A 23,080-nucleotide genomic window follows, 5' to 3' on the forward strand; every position below is an offset into this window, starting at 1 on the left:
CGAAAAAATAGAACATGTCCTATTCTTGTCCGCAATTGCAGTTCTATGGGGGTGTCGGATCCGCAACACACTACAGACGTGTGAATGAGTTCACATCCTCAATGATTTTCAGTTTTTTGATCCATGAAAAATGGAATACTGTAAGAAAAACGGATCCTAAACATCAGTTATGCACATTTGGCATCCGTTATTGTGCGCTAGGATGTATTTTGCAACTTTTATGCTTAAAAAGTTGCACATTTGATGAAAAGATGTAAGAAAGATATTCAGTAACAGGCGATAGACTGACGCCGGCAAACACATTCACAATCAGGAATACGCTTCCTCCTCAGCTTCCCTCGCACTTCTTGTTGGATCTTCGTCTTCTGAGAAATGGCGCACGTGTGGTAGAAGGGCTTCGCACAGTTCATGCTGCCGGGCGTGCAGCCAAAATTAGGCCTATTAAGGTTTCCGATGCATGTCAGCCTTATCAGAGAAATTGTACTCCACCACCCCGGGGGAAGAGACTATATCACACTTTTAAAAAGTCGAAAAACTAAGCGCCTGCAAGGGCACATCCCCAAACTCTCTAATTGTCGGAACGGGCCCAAAACCAGGCAAAACACACAATGAATGAGACCAAAAATAAAACTGTCACAGTCTCTAAATAAACAGGCCAACTAACCCAAAAACAGGCGCAAGCTGCAATAATAATTGACCCCCAGTAAGTCAGTGTGAACAAGTGCAGCTGCGGTGTAAAGCATGGAGATAGGACATAATATCAGTCTGAGCCTCTGATGAGACACGAGATACCTCAGACACCTGCCGTGCACATACGTTGGAGTCACAGGTCATAATGCAGCCCAATAGCTGGCACTAACAGAGTAGCAGGTAAGTGTTCCCACGGTGATGACCCGCCTGCACAGAAGCACTAACTCATATATTGTATAACACGTCGCAGTCACTTCTAGGGCATCATCCATTTAAAGGGACATGACAGAGAAACAATGGTTCTCGACAGGTCATGGCTGAAACGGTTATTCTGGAAAGTAAACAGTCAGGCTCACGGCGTAACTGACTGACATGTGTGAAAACACGCAGCATCCAGCGCCACGTCAGGGTGACTGCAGTGTAAAGTCTCCTTTGGTGAGGTCCGGTCCAGGAACATCGGCCCTGGCAAGTTTATTAACATGCATGCCTGGAAGCGGGTGGAAAAGTGGAGGGAAAACCACTTGTGCCTAGGAGTCCTTAAAGGGGTATTCCATCCCCTGCCCAAAGGATAGGGGATAACTATTACATTTATGGGGGTCCCCTACCGATCATAAGAATGGGGGCCCCATACCCCCTGCAATAAACAAAGCAGCCAGTTGGGCATGCACGCAGCCACTACATTCATCTCTATGGGAGTTCCGGAGATAGGTGAGCGCTGTACTCGGCTATCTCTGAAAGTCCCATAGAAATTAATGACTTCTAACAACCGGAATACCCCTTTAACGTGTTTCCGGGATTAGAAAAAGTTTTCTGATTCCTTCCAAAAACAGCACCACGCCTGTTCACAGCTTGTTTCTGATATTGCAGCTCAGCCTCATTCACTTCAGTGGATCTGAGCCGCAGTATCACACACAATCCACGGGGAGGCGTTGTTTCTGAGAGCAGCCATGACTTTCTAATCCCGGACATAACCTTTGACTATCCTCAGATTACATTATGCATTTCTTCTCTTTCCTAGGCTTTATTCCACATGGCAGTATCCAGAGTGCTGTCGCCGGTTCCAGGGGGCTGAAGTTTCTCGTAGCGTTGATGCGACACTCTCAGTCGGAGCGCATTAAGGTGGAGGCAGCACTTGCAATAGCGACATCGGTTCTGGGTAGGTCTGAGCTATGCTCCCTCCATTACTTTCCTTTTTGCTACAATGTTGACTGCCCTGTCTTTACTGTTAAGCACTGGAGCATAGTACCAAATACAGATGAGCCATATGGCAGACTTGCTTAGGTACCCAGGGTGATGGACTTAGCCCTACCCCGGAGTTCAAGTTGAGCAGAGCTACAAACAAGTCCAACATCTCCTTCAAAGTAGACCCAAAGAGAAATCTCATCCAGGAGACACTACTCCTGAGAGTGAAAAGCTGCCAGAAAGGTATTTGACTGAGAGGATACCCCTGAGGGAAAGAGAACAGACAGCTGAAGAAGGCCTAGAACGAACCAGGCCATGCGTGATAGCAAAGGTGCAGGGCCATTTGTATCCCAGGGTTATAGGAATGCCGATTGGTGTGCTGCAGTCTTAACAGTCTCTGGGTGTATCACGGTGCTCCTACCTGGATACCTTCTCTCCCCAGGGCTTGGTTCTGAAGCAATAAAAGGGATGAGTAATGGTGGAGGTAGAGAATAAGTCGAGTCCAGACTGTTATAAAGTTCAACAGCATTACTTGCATCAACTTGTATCCAGACAATATTCAGGCTTTCTTTTGGTTCCAGCAGGCTTTGGCATAAACTGGCAGAAAAACTTGAGTACTCTGCTTTCTCTCTCTGCTGTGCTAAATTCGGCTCTATTCTGGCAGCGGGACTTTAGGACTGTTCTGGTACCTCTGGAGTGGAGTGCCTTTGGCTGTTGACCCCCTCGAAATACTCTGTATGTTAATCTGTAAGAAGTCAGGGTGCTCTATGAGCTGCTTCCTTCTGGAGGGACTCCTGATGCAGAAGGGGCTCCTCCCTTAGCTGCTACATCATGGCACGTCTGACTCTGACGCTACCCTGGCTTAGACTGACTAGACACTTCCTGCTTCCCCTCCCTTGGTAGGAAATGGTACTAGCCCACTTCTTCCCAAAAGGGGGAGAATGGAATGGTAAGTTCCATTCTATCTAAAGATCTCTCTGCCATATACGCTGCCACCTGCTGGTGAACCAGGCACATAACATGAACATAACAGTTTTATAACAACATTAGGCATGCACAATGTAGGAGGACCTGGAACAAATATATAGATTACATTATTGGTAGCACTAGCAATCAAAGACAGTAGCAGGGAGAAGAAATAGCAATACCATTCTGGGGTATTATATACACCCTTACTTAAAACCAAGCAGCCCTTGGCTTGTGCTTAGGGTATGCTCCAGGGTTCCCTTTTAAGTTAGAGTGCTGCTTTATATCACTTTCTGTTATCACATATCCAAGCTGAACTAGCAATATCTACCTACAGGTCTTTGCCCTTTTGAGAATGGTGCCTTCTTTTCCTCTCTGTATAACCAAAGAACCAAAAGACTGCACCAAGTGATCATTTACTCCACAATCTTCCCAGAGTCGCATATAGAGAGTGGGGGTGTTATGTACTGTAATCCCTTCACCATACTATGAGATGCCAACAAATAGAAGGGTGGCTTCATCCTGTAATCCCTTCACCATACTATGAGATGCCAACAAATAGAAGGGTGGCTTCATCCTGTAATCCCTTCACCATACTATGAGATGCCAACAAATAGAAGGGTGGCTTCATCCTGTAATCCCTTCACCATACTATGAGATGCCAACAAATAGAAGGGTGGCTTCATCCTGTAATCCCTTCACCATACTATGAGAGGCCAACAAATAGAAGGGTGGCTTCATCCTGTAATCCCTTCACCATACTATGAGATGCCAACAAATAGAAGGGTGGCTTCATCCTGTAATCCCTTCACCATACTATGAGATGCCAACAAATAGAAGGGTGGCTTCATCCTGTAATCCCTTCACCATACTATGAGATGCCAACAAATAGAAGGGTGGCTTCATCCTGTAATCCCTTCACCATACTATGAGATGCCAACAAATAGAAGGGTGGCTTCATCCTGTAATCCCTTCACCATACTATGAGATGCCAACAAATAGAAGGGTGGCTTCATCCTGTAATCCCTTCACCATACTATGAGATGCCAACAAATAGAAGGGTGGCTTCATCCTGTAATCCCTTCACCATACTATGAGATGCCAACAAATAGAAGGGTGGCTTCATCCTGTAATCCCTTCACCATACTATGAGATGCCAACAAATAGAAGGGTGGCTTCATCCTGTAATCCCTTCACCATACTATGAGATGCCAACAAATAGAAGGGTGGCTTCATCCTGTAATCCCTTCACCATACTATGAGATGCCAACAAATAGAAGGGTGGCTTCATCCTGTAATCCCTTCACCATACTATGAGATGCCAACAAATAGAAGGGTGGCTTCATCCTGTAATCCCTTCACCATACTATGAGATGCCAACAAATAGAAGGGTGGCTTCATCCTGTAATCCCTTCACCATACTATGAGATGCCAACAAATAGAAGGGTGGCTTCATCCTGTAATCCCTTCACCATACTATGAGATGCCAACAAATAGAAGGGTGGCTTCATCCTGTAATCCCTTCACCATACTATGAGATGCCAACAAATAGAAGGGTGGCTTCATCCTGTAATCCCTTCCCAGCACCAAGGTCTAATCATGCTTTACACTTCGTCACCTTGATGTCTAAACTGGTAACCTTCCATATTTTCTCGAGGTGGTGTATAGTGCTTTAAGGCACCTAGAAACATATTTTGGCAGCAGGGTTCCCCTTTAAGGTATTAAGACAGCGGTACTGCTTGTGACTCTCCATGATGGTCTTCCCTGTGTAACAATAGCACATGATCCCAAAGACACAGGACTGGCTCCTTTCCCTCCCTAGTCTGTGAAGAGAAAAAGGTTGCGGGCATATGCAAATAATACAATACAATACCAAGGCTTTTCTAAACTGACACTGGGTAAAGCGGGACCTTTAGTACTTTTGAATTCTCAGAGGCAGTCCGTATGAGCAAAGAAGCAAGGGTGCTAACTATCTAGCTAACAGTGCAAAGGCCAAAGTACAGTCGTGGCCAAAAGTTTTGAGAATTAGATAAATATTGGAAATTGGAAAAGTTGCTGCTTAAGTTTTTCTAATAGCAATTTGCATATACTCCAGAATGTTCTGAAGAGTGATCAGATGAATTCAGGGTGGATAAAAATCGCATTTTTTTTATTTAAATCAGATTTTTTTTAATATAAAATGCTTTTTGAGGAAAATATATTACCATCCAAAGGTTATTCCATCATGAAATAAAGATTAGTTTTTTAATTATGTAGAATAAGGCTGTACGTGGACTCCCATATTGTGGAATGGATTAGGCAGCCTCTGAGAATCAGTGAGGGTGCCGGGCGCATGTGCTGAAGATGGCCGGGGACACTAGTAGCCGCCCAGCGAAGTGAATATTGATGAGCTGGGCGGCGCTTCAAAGCGCAGTTGTGGCGAGGCTGGCTGGGCGCAAGTGAATCTGAAACACCGCCCCTTGGGCAGATTGAACCCGATTCCAGCAGGTTATAAAACTTCAGATTACTGTAGTTATAAGGTGGACGGGGGGGATACTAATGCCTCGTTTCCACTGAGCGGATCGGTTCGGGTCGTTTAGAATGGAACGGGTTTGAATGGTCCGGTCTATTCTGGTGAGCGTTTCCACTGCAAATCGGCCCGCCGGGGCCATACAGGTTTTAGAAAAAATGCCTCTCATGATGTCACACTAGTGCGACGAGAAACGTGATGCAGCGTCACTCAGCGTCAGCCAAACAACAACAACAACAATGGAGGTCATTCAGCAGCTCGTCTTTTCTCTGCTAGCCTTTTGGTTCGTAATAGGCAAAATTCATACCGCACTGTATGAGAGAAGGTTGCGAGCGGCAATGAGAAACACAGCCGAAAAGAGAAGAAAACTTTTAGCTTGGATGTGTAGCCGGGAGGAGAAGTATACATTTGTGCTGCTAAGACAAAGACGGCAGCGCTATAGGGTAAGCACAACTGACTGACTTACCTGAAACACACACACACACATACACTGACACACTGACACACTCACTGACCCACACACCCTGACCTATACACACACTGACCTATACACACTGACACACTCACACTGACCTATACACACACATACACTGACCTACACACACACACTGACACACACACTGACCTATACACACTGACACACTCACACTGACCTATACACACACATACACTGACCTACACACACACACTGACACACACACTGACCTATACACACTGACACACTCACACTGACCTATACACACACATACACTGACCTACACACACACACTGACACACACACTGACCTATACACACTGACACACTGCATTTTTTACAGATGCTTCTCCTTTTGGCAAAGCAGCGCCGCCGACCAGTGATTTGGGCTTTCCCTCGTGCCAATGAGTGGTGGAATGTGACCGTCCCAGGATTCACCCACAGACAGTGGGTGCAGAATTTAAGGATGTCAGAGGAAACCTTCTCATTCCTTTGTGCAAAGCTACGTCCAGTGATGGAAAAGAAAAGCACCAACTTCAGAGCCTGTTTGCCTGTAAGGAAAAGAATTGCCATTGCACTGTGGAAGCTGGCTACCAACAGTGAATACAGGAGTATAGGTCATCTTTTTGGTGTCAGCAAATTATCAGTGTGCCGGTGTGTGCAGGACTTCTGTAAGTCTGTGTGCACATTGCTAGCGCCTGAAATTGTTCATTTTCCTAACAGGGAAAAGCTCAAAGACATGGCTGAGTACTTTGAGAACAGGTGGGGCCTTCCACAGTGTGTTGGTGCTATTGATGGCTCACACATACCAATAATAGCACCACAAGAATACCACACTGACTACTTCAACCGAAAAGGCTGGCATTCCATCATCCTCCAGGGAGTAGTGGATGGCAAGGGACTATTCTGGAATGTGAATGTAGGAAAGCCTGGGAGTTTGCATGATGCTCGGGTTCTCCGATTGTCAACATTTTGGGATTGGGTTGGCCAGGGAGGCCTGTACCCTGTTAGCACTAAGAACATTTGTGGGGTGAATGTTGGCTATTATGTGCTTGGGGACTCTGCCTATCCTTTACAAAATTGGCTCCTGAAACCATTTCCAGACAATGGGCGCCTAACAACAGAGCAGCAAATCTACAACAAGAAAACATCCAGGGCACGTGTTGTAGTGGAAAATGCGTTTGGAAGACTTAAGGGTAGATGGAGGTGTCTTATGAAGAGGAATGACAGTGACATACAACTAACCAAATCCATGGTCCTAACGTGCTGTGCTCTTCACAATCTTTGTGAAAGTCATGGAGAAGACTTTGACCAGGATTGGAATACATCTCCAGAAGAGCCAGTACCAGTAATAGCAGCACAGGATATGGAAGAAGAGTGCAGTGAAATACGTCAGGCTCTGATGAGGCACCTTAACGTTAACGTTGTTACCGTGAATAATTAAAATCTTTAATTACTTTTTGCTAAATGCTAAATAAAATCAGACATACTCAGAGAAGTCGTTCTTGTTTTTTATTCCACAAAAAAAATCATCTTCCTACATATTTTGTAAAGGCAAAATTTTGATAATGTAGAAACATTGTTTACAATAAAGAGCTTGTAAAGGTTTGTTTTTTATTAAGCTAGTGCAGGGATATGCAATTAGCGGAAATCCAGCTGTTTTGCAGAACTACAAGTCCCATCATGCTTTTGCCTCTGGGTGTCATGCTTGTGACTGTCAGAGTCTTGCTATGCCACATGGGAATTGTAGTTCTGAAACAGTTGGATATCCACTAATTGCATATCCCTAAGCTATTGCATTGTTGTTTTTTTCTTCAATTTCACTTCCAATAAATGTTTTTTTTTTGTTTTCTTTGTATGAATTTCTAACTTCCTGTTCCTCCTCAGTAAGCTGTTCAATAAGCTGTGCTGACTGACTAAACACAGCTCAGATGATGTTGTCTGGTTTACTGAGAAGGAACAGGAAGTGAGAAATTCAGACCAAGAAAAAAAACATCTAAAAAGGATATTAAAGGAAAAGGTAAACCAAAAATGCCAAGTATATTCGCAATTACATCTACAATGCAAAAATGAGAAGAAATTAAGCGATCGGGGGTGCCCTTTGTTGAAATCCAGGCTCCACCGTCCAAGGGGGGTGATAACGCAAAGGAGGCAGAAGGGAATCAAAGCAGCAGCACAAAGAAAGCCATGTGCAGCAAGGAGCAAATGTGTCCAATCTTGTGTGATCGCTGATGGCTCAAAGGAGCCTATTAAAAAAAAAAAAAAAATCTAACCTTTAAAACCCACTCTAATTATATATTTTTAAACGTAAACATGGGTACAGGTCCTGTGCTGCATGAAAGGCACTAATGTCTGGGTGGTGACCTGGGTTGACGATTGGCTCCAATCACTTGAACAAGCTGACCAAGGACACCGAGGAAGGCCTGGTTGAAGGTAGCCAACTGCTCCATCTGCTGCCGGGCAATTTCTGCCTCCTGGCGCATAGCCTCCTGTGCATCCTGACGTACTGCTTGAAACCGCCTCTCAGAAAGGTTATCCATTCTTTCCAGCTGCCTTTCTTCTGCTGCCCGCATATCCTCCATGACTGTGCGCAGATCCAACTGTAACCTTCTCCTTTCACCTGTAATATACAAAAGACCTAAATATTGCTTTTGGTAACATCTGCCAAACCAATACTGTAAGCTCCTTTCTCATCTGCCCCACACTGATTCACTGCCACACCTCTGTTCCCCCTGCTCATCTGCTACACCAATACACAGCACTGCTCATCTGCCCACTGCTGAACCCCCTTCTCATCTCTTCCACCACTGTACCTCCTGCTAATCCCCCCCTTCTCATCTCTTCCACCACTGTACCTGCTGCTAATCCCCCCCTTCTCATCTCTTCCACCACTGTACCTGCTGCTAATCCCCCCCTTCTCATCTCTTCCACCACTGTACCTGCTGCTAATCCCCCCCTTCTCATCTCTTCCACCACTGTACCTGCTGCTAATCCCCCCCTTCTCATCTCTTCCACCACTGTACCTGCTGCTAATCCCCCCCTTCTCATCTCTTCCACCACTGTACCTGCTGCTAATCCCCCCCTTCTCATCTCTTCCACCACTGTACCTGCTGCTAATCCCCCCCTTCTCATCTCTTCCACCACTGTACCTGCTGCTAATCCCCCCCTTCTCATCTCTTCCACCACTGTACCTGCTGCTAATCCCCCCCTTCTCATCTCTTCCACCACTGTACCTCCTGCTAATCCCCCCCTTCTCATCTCTTCCACCACTGTACCTGCTGCTAATCCCCCCCTTCTCATCTCTTCCACCACTGTACCTGCTGCTAATCCCCCCCTTCTCATCTCTTCCACCACTGTACCTGCTGCTAATCCCCCCCTTCTCATCTCTTCCACCACTGTACCTGCTGCTAATCCCTCCCTTCTCATCTCTTCCACCACTGTACCTGCTGCTAATCCCCCCCTTCTCATCTCTTCCACCACTGTACCTGCTGCTAATCCCCCCCTTCTCATCTCTTCCACCACTGTACCTGCTGCTAATCCCCCCCTTCTCATCTCTTCCACCACTGTACCTGCTGCTAATCCCCCCCTTCTCATCTCTTCCACCACTGTACCTGCTGCTAATCCCCCCCTTCTCATCTCTTCCACCACTGTACCTGCTGCTAATCCCCCCCTTCTCATCTCTTCCACAACTGTACCTGCTGCTAATCCCCCCCTTCTCATCTCTTCCACCACTGTACCTGCTGCTAATCCCCCCCTTCTCATCTCTTCCACCACTGTACCTGCTGCTAATCCCCCCCTTCTCATCTCTTCCACCACTGTACCTGCTGCTAATCCCCCCCTTCTCATCTCTTCTACCACTGTACCTCCTGCTAATCCCCCCCTTCTCATCTCTTCCACCACTGTACCTGCTGCTAATCCCCCCCTTCTCATCTCTTCTACCACTGTACCTCCTGCTAATCCCCCCCTTCTCATCTCTTCCACCACTGTACCTGCTGCTAATCCCCCCCTTCTCATCTCTTCCACCACTGTACCTGCTGCTAATCCCCCCCTTCTTATCTCTTCCACCACTGTACCTGCTGCTAATCCCCCCCTTCTCATCTCTTCCACCACTGTACCTCCTGCTAATCCCCCCCTTCTCATCTCTTCCACCACTGTACCTGCTGCTAATCCCCCCCTTCTCATCTCTTCCACCACTGTACCTCCTGCTAATCCCCCCCCTTCTCATCTCTTCCACCACTGTACCTGCTGCTAATCCCCCCCTTCTCATCTCTTCCACCACTGTACCTGCTGCTAATCCCCCCCTTCTCATCTCTTCCACCACTGTACCTGCTGCTAATCCCCCCCTTCTCATCTCTTCCACCACTGTACCTGCTGCTAATCCCCCCCTTCTCATCTCTTCCACCACTGTACCTGCTGCTAATCCCCCCCTTCTCATCTCTTCCACCACTGTACCTGCTGCTAATCCCCCCCTTCTCATCTCTTCCACCACTGTACCTGCTGCTAATCCCCCCCTTCTCATCTCTTCCACCACTGTACCTGCTGCTAATCCCCCCCTTCTCATCTCTTCCACAACTGTACCTGCTGCTAATCCCCCCCTTCTCATCTCTTCCACCACTGTACCTGCTGCTAATCCCCCCCTTCTCATCTCTTCCACCACTGTACCTCCTGCTAATCCCCCCCTTCTCATCTCTTCTACCACTGTACCTCCTGCTAATCCCCCCCTTCTCATCTCTTCCACCACTGTACCTGCTGCTAATCCCCCCCTTCTCATCTCTTCTACCACTGTACCTCCTGCTAATCCCCCCCTTCTCATCTCTTCCACCACTGTACCTGCTGCTAATCCCCCCCTTCTCATCTCTTCCACCACTGTACCTCCTGCTAATCCCCCCCTTCTTATCTCTTCCACCACTGTACCTGCTGCTAATCCCCCCCTTCTCATCTCTTCCACCACTGTACCTGCTGCTAATCCCCCCCTTCTCATCTCTTCCACCACTGTACCTCCTGCTAATCCCCCCCTTCTCATCTCTTCCACCACTGTACCTCCTGCTAATCCCCCCCTTCTCATCTCTTCCACCACTGTACCTCCTGCTAATCCCCCCCTTCTCATCTCTTCCACCACTGTACCTGCTGCTAATCCCCCCCTTCTCATCTCTTCCACCACTGTACCTCCTGCTAATCCCCCCCTTCTCATCTCTTCCACCACTGTACCTGCTGCTAATCCCCCCCTTCTCATCTCTTCCACCACTGTACCTGCTGCTAATCCCCCCCTTCTCATCTCTTCTACCACTGTACCTCCTGCTAATCCCCCCCTTCTCATCTCTTCCACCACTGTACCTGCTGCTAATCCCCCCCTTCTCATCTCTTCCACCACTGTACCTCCTGCTAATCCCCCCCTTCTTATCTCTTCCACCACTGTACCTGCTGCTAATCCCCCCCTTCTCATCTCTTCCACCACTGTACCTGCTGCTAATCCCCCCCTTCTCATCTCTTCCACCACTGTACCTCCTGCTAATCCCCCCCTTCTCATCTCTTCCACCACTGTACCTGCTGCTAATCCCCCCCTTCTCATCTCTTCCACCACTGTACCTCCTGCTAATCCCCCCCTTCTTATCTCTTCCACCACTGTACCTGCTGCTAATCCCCCCTTCTCATCTCTTCCACCACTGTACCTCCTGCTAATCCCCCCCTTCTCATCTCTTCCACCACTGTACCTGCTGCTAATCCCCCCCTTCTCATCTCTTCCACCACTGTACCTGCTGCTAATCCCCCCCTTCTCATCTCTTCCACAACTGTACCTCCTGCTAATCCCCCCCTTCTCATCTCTTCCACCACTGTACCTGCTGCTAATCCCCCCCTTCTCATCTCTTCCACCACTGTACCTGCTGCTAATCCCCCCCTTCTTATCTCTTCCACAACTGTACCTCCTGCTAACCCCCCCCTTCTTATCTCTTCCACAACTGTACCTCCTGCTAATCCCCCCCTTCTTATCTCTTCCACAACTGTACCTCCTGCTAATCCCCCCCTTCTCATCTCTTCCACCACTGTACCTGCTGCTAATCCCCCCCTTCTCATCTCTTCTACCACTGTACCTCCTGCTAATCCCCCCCTTCTCATCTCTTCTACCACTGTACCTCCTGCTAATCCCCCCCTTCTCATCTCTTCCACCACTGTACCTCCTGCTAATCCCCCCCTTCTCATCTCTTCCACCACTGTACCTCCTGCTAATCCCCCCCTTCTCATCTCTTCCACCACTGTACCTGCTGCTAATCCCCCCCTTCTCATCTCTTCCACCACTGTACCTGCTGCTAATCCCCCCCTTCTCATCTCTTCCACCACTGTACCTGCTGCTAATCCCCCCCTTCTCATCTCTTCCACCACTGTACCTGCTGCTAATCCCCCCCTTCTTATCTCTTCCACAACTGTACCTCCTGCTAATCCCCCCCTTCTTATCTCTTCCACAACTGTACCTCCTGCTAATCCCCCCCTTCTCATCTCTTCCACCACTATACCTCCTGCACATCTCCCCCACAGCTGATCTCCCCCTTCTTATCTATTCCAACACTGTACCTCCTGCACATCTGCCCCACTGCTGTTTTAGTTTAAGAAAATGCACAGTTAAAAATTTCTTTTTTATCATCATGTCTTACCATTGTGCCTTGGTGCATTGGGAGTACTCTGTAGTTGGCTACTCTGTGGTTGGCTACTCTGTGGTTGGCTTGAGGAAATACTGCTGCTGTTGCTGCTGAAAGACATTGAAGGTCCATCTTCTGATAAGTTTGATGCATCAGTGGAGAGTACATCAACTGTTTCTGAAAATAAACATATGGTTAGATATTATATTTTAAATGGTAAGCAGAGCGATATTCTAAGCAAAGTTTTAAAAAAAAAAAACTTACCAAAGGGGTCTACCATGGATTCGAGAATTACAGTTGCAGAGTCCAGACCTCCCTCCCTGCCTTGGTTTGCTGGCCGATGACCGTAAATGGCGTCCATGGCGTCGTACCACCTCCAAGCAGTTGGACAGTTTCCACTACGGCTGTTGGCGTCCTTAATTTTTTTATATTGTGCTTTAAGCTTTTTAAGCTTTGCCCTACACTGGCCCGACGTCCGTTCAAATCCCTCGGCTGCCATCCGCTGCGAAATATCTTTATAGACCTTTTCATTTCTCACTGATCCATCAAGCTCACTCTGAATAACGCCATCGCCGATGATTGATAAGAACGTAGATAGTTCCTCAGATAACCAGACCCTGCTGTTGTTTGCTGGCATCCTTCTCCTTTATATGGACTAATAAGGCGACGTGGTGATTGTTTGGCGCTTTGCTTTGACGTCAGCATTGATGTTTTCTGACCACCAATCAGTGGAAAGTACTGTGTGACGCCAGTAGCTCCGCCCTAACCGTACCGTTCCATTTTCTATGGACCCACATGAGAAGCAGGACCCTGAATGGCGCGGTACGGTTCGGTTTTATGGCACGCTTTCATAATGGAAACACCCAAAATAGCGTACCGTACCGAACCGTACCGAACCGATCCGCTCAGTGGAAACGAGGCATTAGATGATTCTAATACACTTTATAAGACCTGTACGGTCATATATATAACTAAATATGCTTTTTGGGCCTGTCAGTGTCCCTTTAACATGTAGAGCTCGGAAGAGAGACGAGACAGAGGGGAGATGATAGAAACTTTTAAATACATAAAGGGAAGCAACAAGGTAAAAGAGGAGAGAAGATTTACAGGAAGAAAAACTGCTACAAGAGGACATAGTGTTAAATTAGAGGGGCAAAGGGTTAACAGTAATATCAGGAAGTATTACTTTACTGAGAGAGTAGTGGATGCATGGAATAGCCTTCCTGCAGAAGTGGTAGCTGCAAATACAGTGGAGGGGTTTAAGCATGCATGGGATAGGCATAAGTCCATCCTTCATATAAGATAGGGCCGGGGGCTATCCATAGTATTCAGTGTATTGGGCAGACTAGATGGGCCAAATGGTTCTTATCTGCCGACACATTCTAGGTTTCTATATGTGTAATTTTTTTGGTAAATAAACTCCATGAATCCGTTCACAATGTCCGGCTCTTCCAGAGGTTTTTGTAAGATTATTGGGCAGTTTCTCTGCCTACAAGATATTATCACAGATGCTTGGTTTACTTTTGACTTAGCAGAGATCACAGGCCGCCTCTTCTTCACAGCAAAAATGTTATAACATGAACAGAGTTGAGAAAAATACCTTAATCCGAACTTCTACAAACCTATGAATGCAGAATCAACCGAATCAAACTAATATGAAAAGTTGTTATTCTAAAAATCTTCATCTACTTGCATATTATAAGTTATACCAGCAAGAATTAGTCTTTATGTAGAAAACTATGATTTAAATCAAGCCTTACTGACTAGTGATTTAAATCGTGATTTAAATCATTTTTATTTAAATGAAATCCACCCTGGATGAATTGCATAGTCCTTCTTTGCCATGAAAATTAACTTAATCCCCCAAAAAAACTTTCCACTGCATTTCATTGCTGTCATTAAAGGACCTGCTGAGATCATTTCAGTAATCGTCTTGTTAACTCAGGTGAGAATGTTGACGAGCACAAGGCTGGAGATCATTATGTCAGGCTGATTGGGTTAAAATGGCAGACTTGACCTGTTAAAAGGAGGGTGATGCTTGAAATCATTGTTCTTCCATTGTTAACCATGGTGACCTGCAAAGAAACGCGTGCAGCCATCATTGCGTTGCATAAAAATGGCTTCACAGGCAAGGATATTGTGGCTACTAAGACTGCACCTCAATCAACAATTTATAGGATCATCAAGAACTTCAAGGAAAGAGGTTCAATTCTTGTTAAGAAGGCTTCAGGGCGTCCAAGAAAGTCCAGCAAGCGCCAGGATGGTCTCCTAAAGAGGATTCAGCTGCGGGATCGGAGTGCCACCAGTGCAGAGCTTGCTCAGGAATGGCAGCAGGCAGGTGTGAGCGCATCTGCACGCACAGGGAGGCCAAGACTTCTGGAAGATGGCCTGGTGTCAAGAAGGGCAGCAAAGAAGCCACTTCTCTCCAAAAAAAACACCAGGGACAGATTGATCTTCTGCAGAAAGTCTGGTGAATGGACTGCTGAGGACTGGGGCAAAGTCATATTCTCCGATGAAGCCTCTTTCCGATTGTTTGGGGCATCTGGGAAAAGGCTTGTCCGGAGAAGAAAAGGTGAGCGCTACCATCAGTCCTGTGTCATGCCAACAGTAAAGCATCCTGAGACCATTCATGTGTGGGGTTGCTTCTCATCCAAGGGAGTGGGCTCACTCACAATTTTGCCCAAAAATACAGCCATGAATAAAGAATGGCACCAAAACACCCTCCAACAGCAACTTCTTCCAACAGTCCAACCACAGTTTGGTGAAGAACAATGCATTTTCCAGCACGATGGAGCACCGCGCCATAAGGCAAAAGTGATAACTAAGTGGCTCGGGGACCAAAACGTTGACATTTTGGGTCCATGGCCTGGAAACTCCCCAGATCTTAATCCCATTGAGAACTTGTGGTCAATCCTCAAGAGGCGGGTGGACAAACAAAAACCCACTAATTCTGACAAACTCCAAGAAGTGATTATGAAAGAATGGGTTGTATCATCAGGAATTGGCCCAGAAGTTAGTTGAGAGCATGCCCAGTCGGATTGCAGAGGTCCTGAAAAAGAAGGGCCAACACTGCAAATACTGACTCTTTGCATAAATGTCATGTAATTGTCGATAAAAGCCTTTGAAACGTATGAAGTGCGTGTAATTATATTTCACTACATCACAGAAACAACTGAAACAAAGATCTAAAAGCAGTTTAGCAGCAAACTTTGTGAAAACTAATATTTGTGTCATTCTCAAAACTTTTGGCCACGACTGTACACTCAAAGGTGCATGAAACATCACATTGCGGCTCCAATCAAAAAGAGTCCATACAATGGGCAAAAATACTTGAACACTGCAAAAACTTTGGGGCAAAAATGTCACAAATGATGTCACAAAGAGCTCAGGTACATGTTTGAGTCTATTCTTTAGTTGTTGGCTTATAACGTTGCAAAACTGGAACACATAGCAAAAAAAAAAGTCATTTGTAATCCACAAGATTGCTTGGCTCCTAAGGTCTCTGTACCTAAATATTCATCCTAAAGTGCTATATATTCGTTTTTGACCCACGCCTGTATTGAGCACGCAATATTCGCATATTACGCGATCATTACCTTGCCGATTTTTGCGTTAAAAAAAAAAGAATGTAGAATATACGAATTCGCGAGTATATGACAAATATTCTACAAAATATTTGCAAAATATCACAAATTGGAATATGACCCCTGCTGCTCATCACTAATCACAACATGTCCCAGATATTTCACTTGAGGCTTCAGTAACTGGCACTTTGAAGGGTTTACTTTCAATACATATTGGGCCAGAGTCTGGAACACCTCGGCCGGGTGCTGCAAATGCTCTTCATAGGTCTTGGAGCAGACCATCACACCATTTTTTTGTGCCCAAGACATCTCTCCATGAGATGCCCAAGGGCACTGCACAGCCCGAATGGCATGTAGTTGAACTCAAGCAGGGGTAGTGTAGCTGTTTTCTCTTTATCTTCAGGTGCCATGAGGACTTTCCAATAGCCACTGGTTAGATCCAGGGTAAATAAATAGGCAGCGGATCCCAGGGCTGCCAGAGACTCCTCAATTCATGGCAGGTGGTCATGGAGAGGTGCATCCTTGTGCGTATTGTTGTTGATCTTGCGGTAATCCTGTCCTGGACGTTCCCGCGACAGGTGGCAGGAGATCGGTGAGACTGGCAACATGTGGTTTGATCTGACATCTTTTCCGTTTGGATCAGATGACGTCTGTGTTGTTTCTGGTGCCTGCCTCACCTTCTTTCCCCAGGTGTGGCTATTAGGGTCATGTAACCTTCTCTATTTATAGTTGCTTCTCCCACAATGCTGTGCGGTTTATAACTTCTCTTTGGATAGATTGTGGTTGGATCTCCGAGGAGTTCCTGGTGCTTCCATTTCTCCTTTGAAGTTAAGTCTTTCCTTTCTCTTTTGTATTTTGTTTGGTTCTGTGTGTTGCTTTCCCTATTGTTTGTATTAGGCCTGAAGAAGACTCCTGTTCGTCCTTCCTTTTGGAGGAGCAGGTTGTCTCAGTCCTGACATTAGTACCAGGGTCCTATAGGGCTTGATAGGTATTCCTGCGTATGAACTCACCTACCTTTGGGGTCTTTTCATACTGGTAGTAAGTCAAGATTTTGGTTAGGGTTTTCATTAGGTGGTGTCCAGTTTCTTTCCCTAGTTCTCAGGCCTGATTCCCTGTTCTGCCCTTTCCTCCCACACCGAAGCATGACATTATAAACCGCCAAAACTTTGTCAGCTGGGCTCCGCTCTGGCATTTTTTGAATTCTAATTGCCAGATGGTAGTCACTTGATATTCAGTATCACTCAAAGCAGGAAACATCACTCCGTTCATGCCAACTTCAACTACAGGGCGGGCACCCATATATCTAGGCATAAAGGCTGGATCTTTGGGACCTAGTCTTCTTCCTCCCGAGGGGCAGTCCTTGGCTTCAGAGGATACCCGTTTAACTGTCAGCAGTCCGCTTCGGTGTGTCCATACTTATGACAATACCAGCATATGAGCTTCCTGGTGTCTCGATGCCCGGGGTCTGACAACCTACCAGTTGGCCAACGTTGATCTTCTCGTGGACCAGGTGTAAGACGGTCTCTTGGTATGGGAGTCCCTCTGCCCGCCTTAGGCTGCTATTCCAGCTGCTTCCTCATCCTCTCCATATTCTCAGCTAGGAGGGAGACTTGAGCAGTCAGGGCTGCGATGGCATCTGGGACGGGCTCCTGAGCGCCATGCTCGGCTATCTGACCTTAAGCCTCACGGGATCTATGTGGATAGCCTTAGTCTACCTTCACACTCGTGTTTGGTGCGGATCCGTCATGGATCGGCACAGACGGATCCGTTCAGATAATACAACTGTCTGCATCTGTTCAGAACGGATCCGTAACACAGCCATGACGGATCCGTCATGAACACCATTGAAAGTCAATAGGAGACGGATCCGTTTTCTATTGTGCCAGATTGTGTCAGAGAAGACGGATCCGTCCCCATTGACTTACGTTGTGTGCCAGGACGGATCCGTTTGGCTCAGTTTCGTCAGACGGACACCAAAACGCTGCAGGCGGCCTCCAGAGCGGAACGGAGACGGAACGGAGGCGAACTGATGTATTCTGAGCGGATCCTTTTCCATTCAGAATGCATTAGGGCAAAACTGATCCGTTTTGGACCGCTGAGCCCTGAACGGATCTCAGAAACGGAAAGCCAAAACGCCAGTGTGAGAGTAGCCTTTACAGCCCACAGAGCTTCTTGCAGGGACAGGGCAAAGTCTCTCAAAGTCTCCCTGGACTGCTGTTGCTTTCCAAAGAAGCGCATCTTAAGCTCGGAGGTGGTCCTAGTCTCAAACGTGGTACTCCCATTGGTCTCGGATCTACTCTGCTGTTCTTCGCTCTGGCTGAGGCCAGGACTAGACCTCCGGAGCGCAGCTCCCTGTAACTGGCCAATTAGGATTTCTACTTTCTGGTCCTGAGATACTGGATATATAGCTTCAAGGTGGCCAACATTTTATCCCAGAATTCCCTGAGTGTATGGGGTTCAGCCAAGGTGCCTCAAAATAGTATGGCACAGTAAGATTCCCAATGCATGCGGCTGCAGCTGCTGGTGGATCGCTGCAGTCCTAGTGGGTGTTATCCTCACTGTCAGACATGGCTTTTGAGACCCTGTGGCAGACTAGAGGGATCAATGTAAGTTAGACTGCAATTAAAGTGTGCGTTGCTATGGGCAACAGCAGCAGAATTGGCACATGGCTCCTTTAAGAGTCGCTGCAACTGTTCTATTTTGGGGAGTATGATGCTCGGGCTGGCAGATTATGGCCCCAAACAGTATCTAGCAAGGTTAGTTTCTGCAACAGTACTCACTCAGAGCTCTGGACATCGAACTGTATTTTCCCTTTTCCAAGATGGCTGCTGCCTCTACTTCCTGTTGGGGTACAGTTGATTTCATTGTCCTCCTGGGAACTTTCACTCAGCACTTTAGTTCCTTCTGCTGCAAGAATTGTTCCTCTGTGGAGGTGGGCTGTTTGGTTCCCTCCCCTCTGCTGGATAGATGTCTTCCTCCCCTCAAGACATGAAGCACAAAACCAAGATGGCTAATTAACCCCTGTTTTGCCACAGTACTGCAATTGATGCAGATTCACACTTTCCAGCAGTAAGCAAATGCAATAAAGTCACTTGGGGCTTTTACAGATGGGGAAACCTTCAAGAGAGACAAAGCACAAAAGTAGAATCCTGTTCGTGGCGCCAATTATAACGTGTTGCGCTCCCGCAGGGCCGATCTTGTCCCAGGTTTATAGGAATGCCGAGTAGTATGGTGAGGCCTTAACAGTCTCTATGTTAGTCACAGTGCTGCTACCTGGATACCGTCGCTCCCCAGGACTTGGCTCCAAAGCAATAAAAGAGATGAGTAATGGTGGAGGTGGAGAATAAGTTGAGTCCAGACTTTTATAAAGTTCAACAGCTTTACTTGCATCAACTTGTATCTAAAGAATATTCAGGCTCTTTGTTCCAGCAGGCTTTGGCATAAACTGACAGGTAAACTTGAGTACTCTGCTTTCTCTCTCTGCTGTGCTAAACTCAGCTCTATTCTGGCAGCGGGACTTTAGGACTGTTCTGGTGCTCTAGTAGTCATGATGCTCTATGAGCTGCTTCCCTCTGGAGGGACTGCTGCAGCAGGGGGGCAGAGATACACCCTCCATTCACTGTGCAGTGCCCAGGGAGTGCCAGAGGGATTGCCACTATGAACTGTGAGTACTACTGCCTCCAGCCAGAGGCGTAGTTATAGGGGAAGCGACTTCTTCCGGGTCCGAGCTTAGAAGGTCTATCATCAGGGCGGTACAGCTCCAGCATAGCCACTACCACTCCTCTCATCTTTGCCTCCACTCAGGGTCGCTGCTTGTATCAATAGTCCGACATCAGAATCTAGCAGAACTTTGCAAATCCTGGGATCCCATAACCTTCTGGGTTAAAAAAGCTCTGCAGTATTGTATGGGATAATACTACCCCAGTAGCACTGCCATGTGATATTCCTATATGGTGTCTATATCATCTACAGGGTGATGGAGGCCCCAGATGGTTGATGCATAAGCAGCTCCTTTTTTTGCCCATGCTATGTTCTGTTCCGTGTTATTTTACTTTGCACGAATGAGCAAGCAGATATAACAATGGAGTAATATTTACCGGATCCTGCGCTGCAGCCAAGTGTAACGTGTTAGTTCCTGGTTTCCAGGACTCAGAGAAATTGATTTGTAGCCACTAAAATTGGTTCCCTGGTTATTAAGCAAGTGAGGACACGCCTCAGATATTTATCATGTCTAATGTGAACACACAGCCTACACAAAAGGAAGCCAAATAAACTGTGACTGTGTCTAGCTTTAACAAAGAAGTACACCTGCTGTCGGTTACCCATCAATGGACACGTGAAGGGCGTGCGGTTATGTTCTTTCCAGTTTCATGGTGGTTGCGGTTTTTCAGATGTAATTTGATGGTCCAGTTTGCAACTAAAAGGAGGTGGAAAATCTTGTATACAAACTCATGGTACCTTGAAGATGACAATGAGCCTTGGGGTATTGCTAAATCTCCTTAAGTACCCAAGTGAGACCTTAAATGTTGCCTGCCACCTTGGCCCTATGACTGAGGGTCTTGCTTGCAGTCTGTAGGTAACTGAAGGGACATGCTCCACGGTTTGTGAACATGTGCGATGCATGGCAATGGCAAGGGGTCTTTGTTAAAGGGAACCTGTCACCAGGATTTTGTGTATAGAGCTGAGGACATGGGTTGCTAGATGGCCGCTAGCACATCTGCAATACCCAGTCCCCATAGCTCTGTGTGCTTTTATTGTGTAAAAAAAACGATATGATACATATGCAAATTAGCCTGAGATGAGTCCTGTACGTGACTCATCTCGGGGACAGGACTCGTCTCGGGGACAGGACTCTTCTCGGGGACAGGACTCTTCTCGGGGACAGGACTCATCTTACGGACAGGACTCATCTCATGCAAATTAACCTGAGAAGAGTCCTGTCCCTTAGACGAGTCCTGTCCCTTAGACGAGTCCTGTCCCTGAGACGAGACCTGTCCCTGAGACGAGTCCTGTCCCCGAGATGAGTCCTGTCCCTGAGATGAGTCAGGGACAGGATTCATCTCAGGTTAATATGCATATGTATAAAATCGTTTTTTTTACACAATAAACGCACACAGAGCTATAGGGACTGGGTATTGCGGATGTGCTAGCGGCCATCAAGCAACCCATGTCCTCATCTCTATACACAGAATCCCGGTGACAGGTTCCCTTTAAAGAAAATTGTTTGTCGTGATGCCAGTTGCAGTGAAGCAACAAGGACATGGGGCCCCTTTTAGTGATGTAGTGGAAGATGGTACCCAGGTGTAGGAATGCCAGAGTGGTGTAGGGGGCCTATAATGTCCCTTAACCTCTTAAGGACATAGGGCGTACAGGTACGCCCTTGTGCCCTGGTACTTAAGGACACAGGGCGTACATGTACGCCCTGTGTATTTTCGATCACCGCCGGGCGGCGGGCGGTGATCGGAACCCCGTGCCTGCTCAAATCATTGAGCAGGCACTTGGGGCAAATGCGCCGGGGGGTCCGGTGACCCCCCCATGTATGCGATCGCAGAAAACCGCAGGTCAATTCAGACCTGCGGTTTTCTGCGTTTCCGGGTTGTTCGGGTCTCTGAAGACCCGATAACCCGGAACAGGATGGTGATGGTGGTGTGATTTCACCCCACCAATCACCATCCAGCGATCCTGAGTGGTGATGGTGACATCACCACTTAGGATCGCTTTCCGATTGGTCTGTGGGCGGTCCGGCGCCAAATTCAAAAGAGGCAGGCGCTCCTCTCCTCCTCCTTTTGTGTTCCGGAGCCGGAGGAGAGAGGAGCTGCCTGCACGTGTGCCCACCATCGTTGCCAGCACCCCCAGGACCCGATCTGTGCCCCCAGGACCCGATCTGTGCCCCAGCACCCCCCATCAGGTACATAGGGACAGCATAGGGAAAGTTTGTTTTAGGCAGGGAAAAAAAAGGGAAAGTTAGTTTCTGAACTTTTCTTACTTTGATTGCATCACCCTAAGTTAGGGTGTCTGGGGTCCACAGCACAGCTGTGTGACCCTAGACCCCCCCAGGGGTGCTGCCACTTGTCCCCCCCCCCCCCCCCCCCCCCCCCCCCCCACCTTTTTTGGGGTGCATTTTTTTTTTTTTTTTTGTACGCTGATTGTGGCCGGCACTTAGTGTCCGGCCACTGTTAGCGCATCGCACACCCCACCGCTGATCAACTGTCCGAAGTTGATCAGCGGTTTTGATTTTTTTCCCCCACATTTTTTGCCCTTTTTTTAGTTAGTTTATTTTATTTTTTTTCTGTTAGTTTTAGGGTGAGTTCGTGAACACCCGTGCCCCCACACACACGCACACAAAATAAAGAGTTACACACACGCACATATACACGCAGACACACACTCCCCTATGGCCCGCCGGACGTTCTCGGCCGAGGAGGCATACGCCCAGCTTGCCTCCGACTCCGAGAGTCCCAGTGAGGATGAGGATGACCCCACATTCCTGTTGTCATCCGCATCCTCCTCATCATCTAGCGATGATGATGAGCCCCCAAGGCGGCGGAGACGCCGCCAGGCGGAGCAAGGGGACCGCCATGTTAGGGACCCTGTGGCCCACACTAGTACGAGCAGCTCTGGGGCTCGTACTGGTTTCCCGGCCCACCAGTTAAATCCACCGGAGCCCCCTTCCGGTGAACTTGTCTGGTGTAGCCCAGAGCGATACGAGCCCGTGATTCCTGATTTTGTAGGCCAATCAGGAATCCAGATTTCCACAGTGGGCTACACTGAATATGACTTTTTTTGTCATTTTTTCAGTGACCCACTGGTAAATCTGATGGTGGAGCAGACGAATCTGTACGCCCAACAGTTCGTCGCTCAACACCCGGGCTCCTTTTTGGCCAGGCCCGGTGGCTGGACGCCGGTCAGTGCAGCCGAAATGAGGATATTTTGGGGCCTCGTGCTGCATATGGGCCTGGTCAAAAAACCCAGTGTCAGGCTGTACTGGAGTGGGGACGTCCTATACCAGGCCCCACTTTACAGTACAGCCATGACACGCTCCC

General features: G+C 47.5%; 1 protein-coding gene across 1 annotated transcript in view; it reads left to right on the forward strand.

Moving 5' to 3' along the window:
- Nucleotides 1-23,080, forward strand: part of ANKAR (ankyrin and armadillo repeat containing) — a 92,640-nt gene that overhangs the window by 12,142 nt on the left and 57,418 nt on the right. The window contains exon 4 of the mRNA XM_040409057.1: nucleotides 1,709-1,846. Coding sequence (XP_040264991.1) covers nucleotides 1,709-1,846 — 138 coding nt within the window. The remainder of the gene's footprint in view (nucleotides 1-1,708; nucleotides 1,847-23,080) is intronic.

Source organism: Bufo bufo, chromosome 10, assembly GCF_905171765.1.
Source record: "Bufo bufo chromosome 10, aBufBuf1.1, whole genome shotgun sequence".
In the NCBI taxonomy this organism is placed as follows: Eukaryota; Metazoa; Chordata; class Amphibia; order Anura; family Bufonidae; genus Bufo; species Bufo bufo.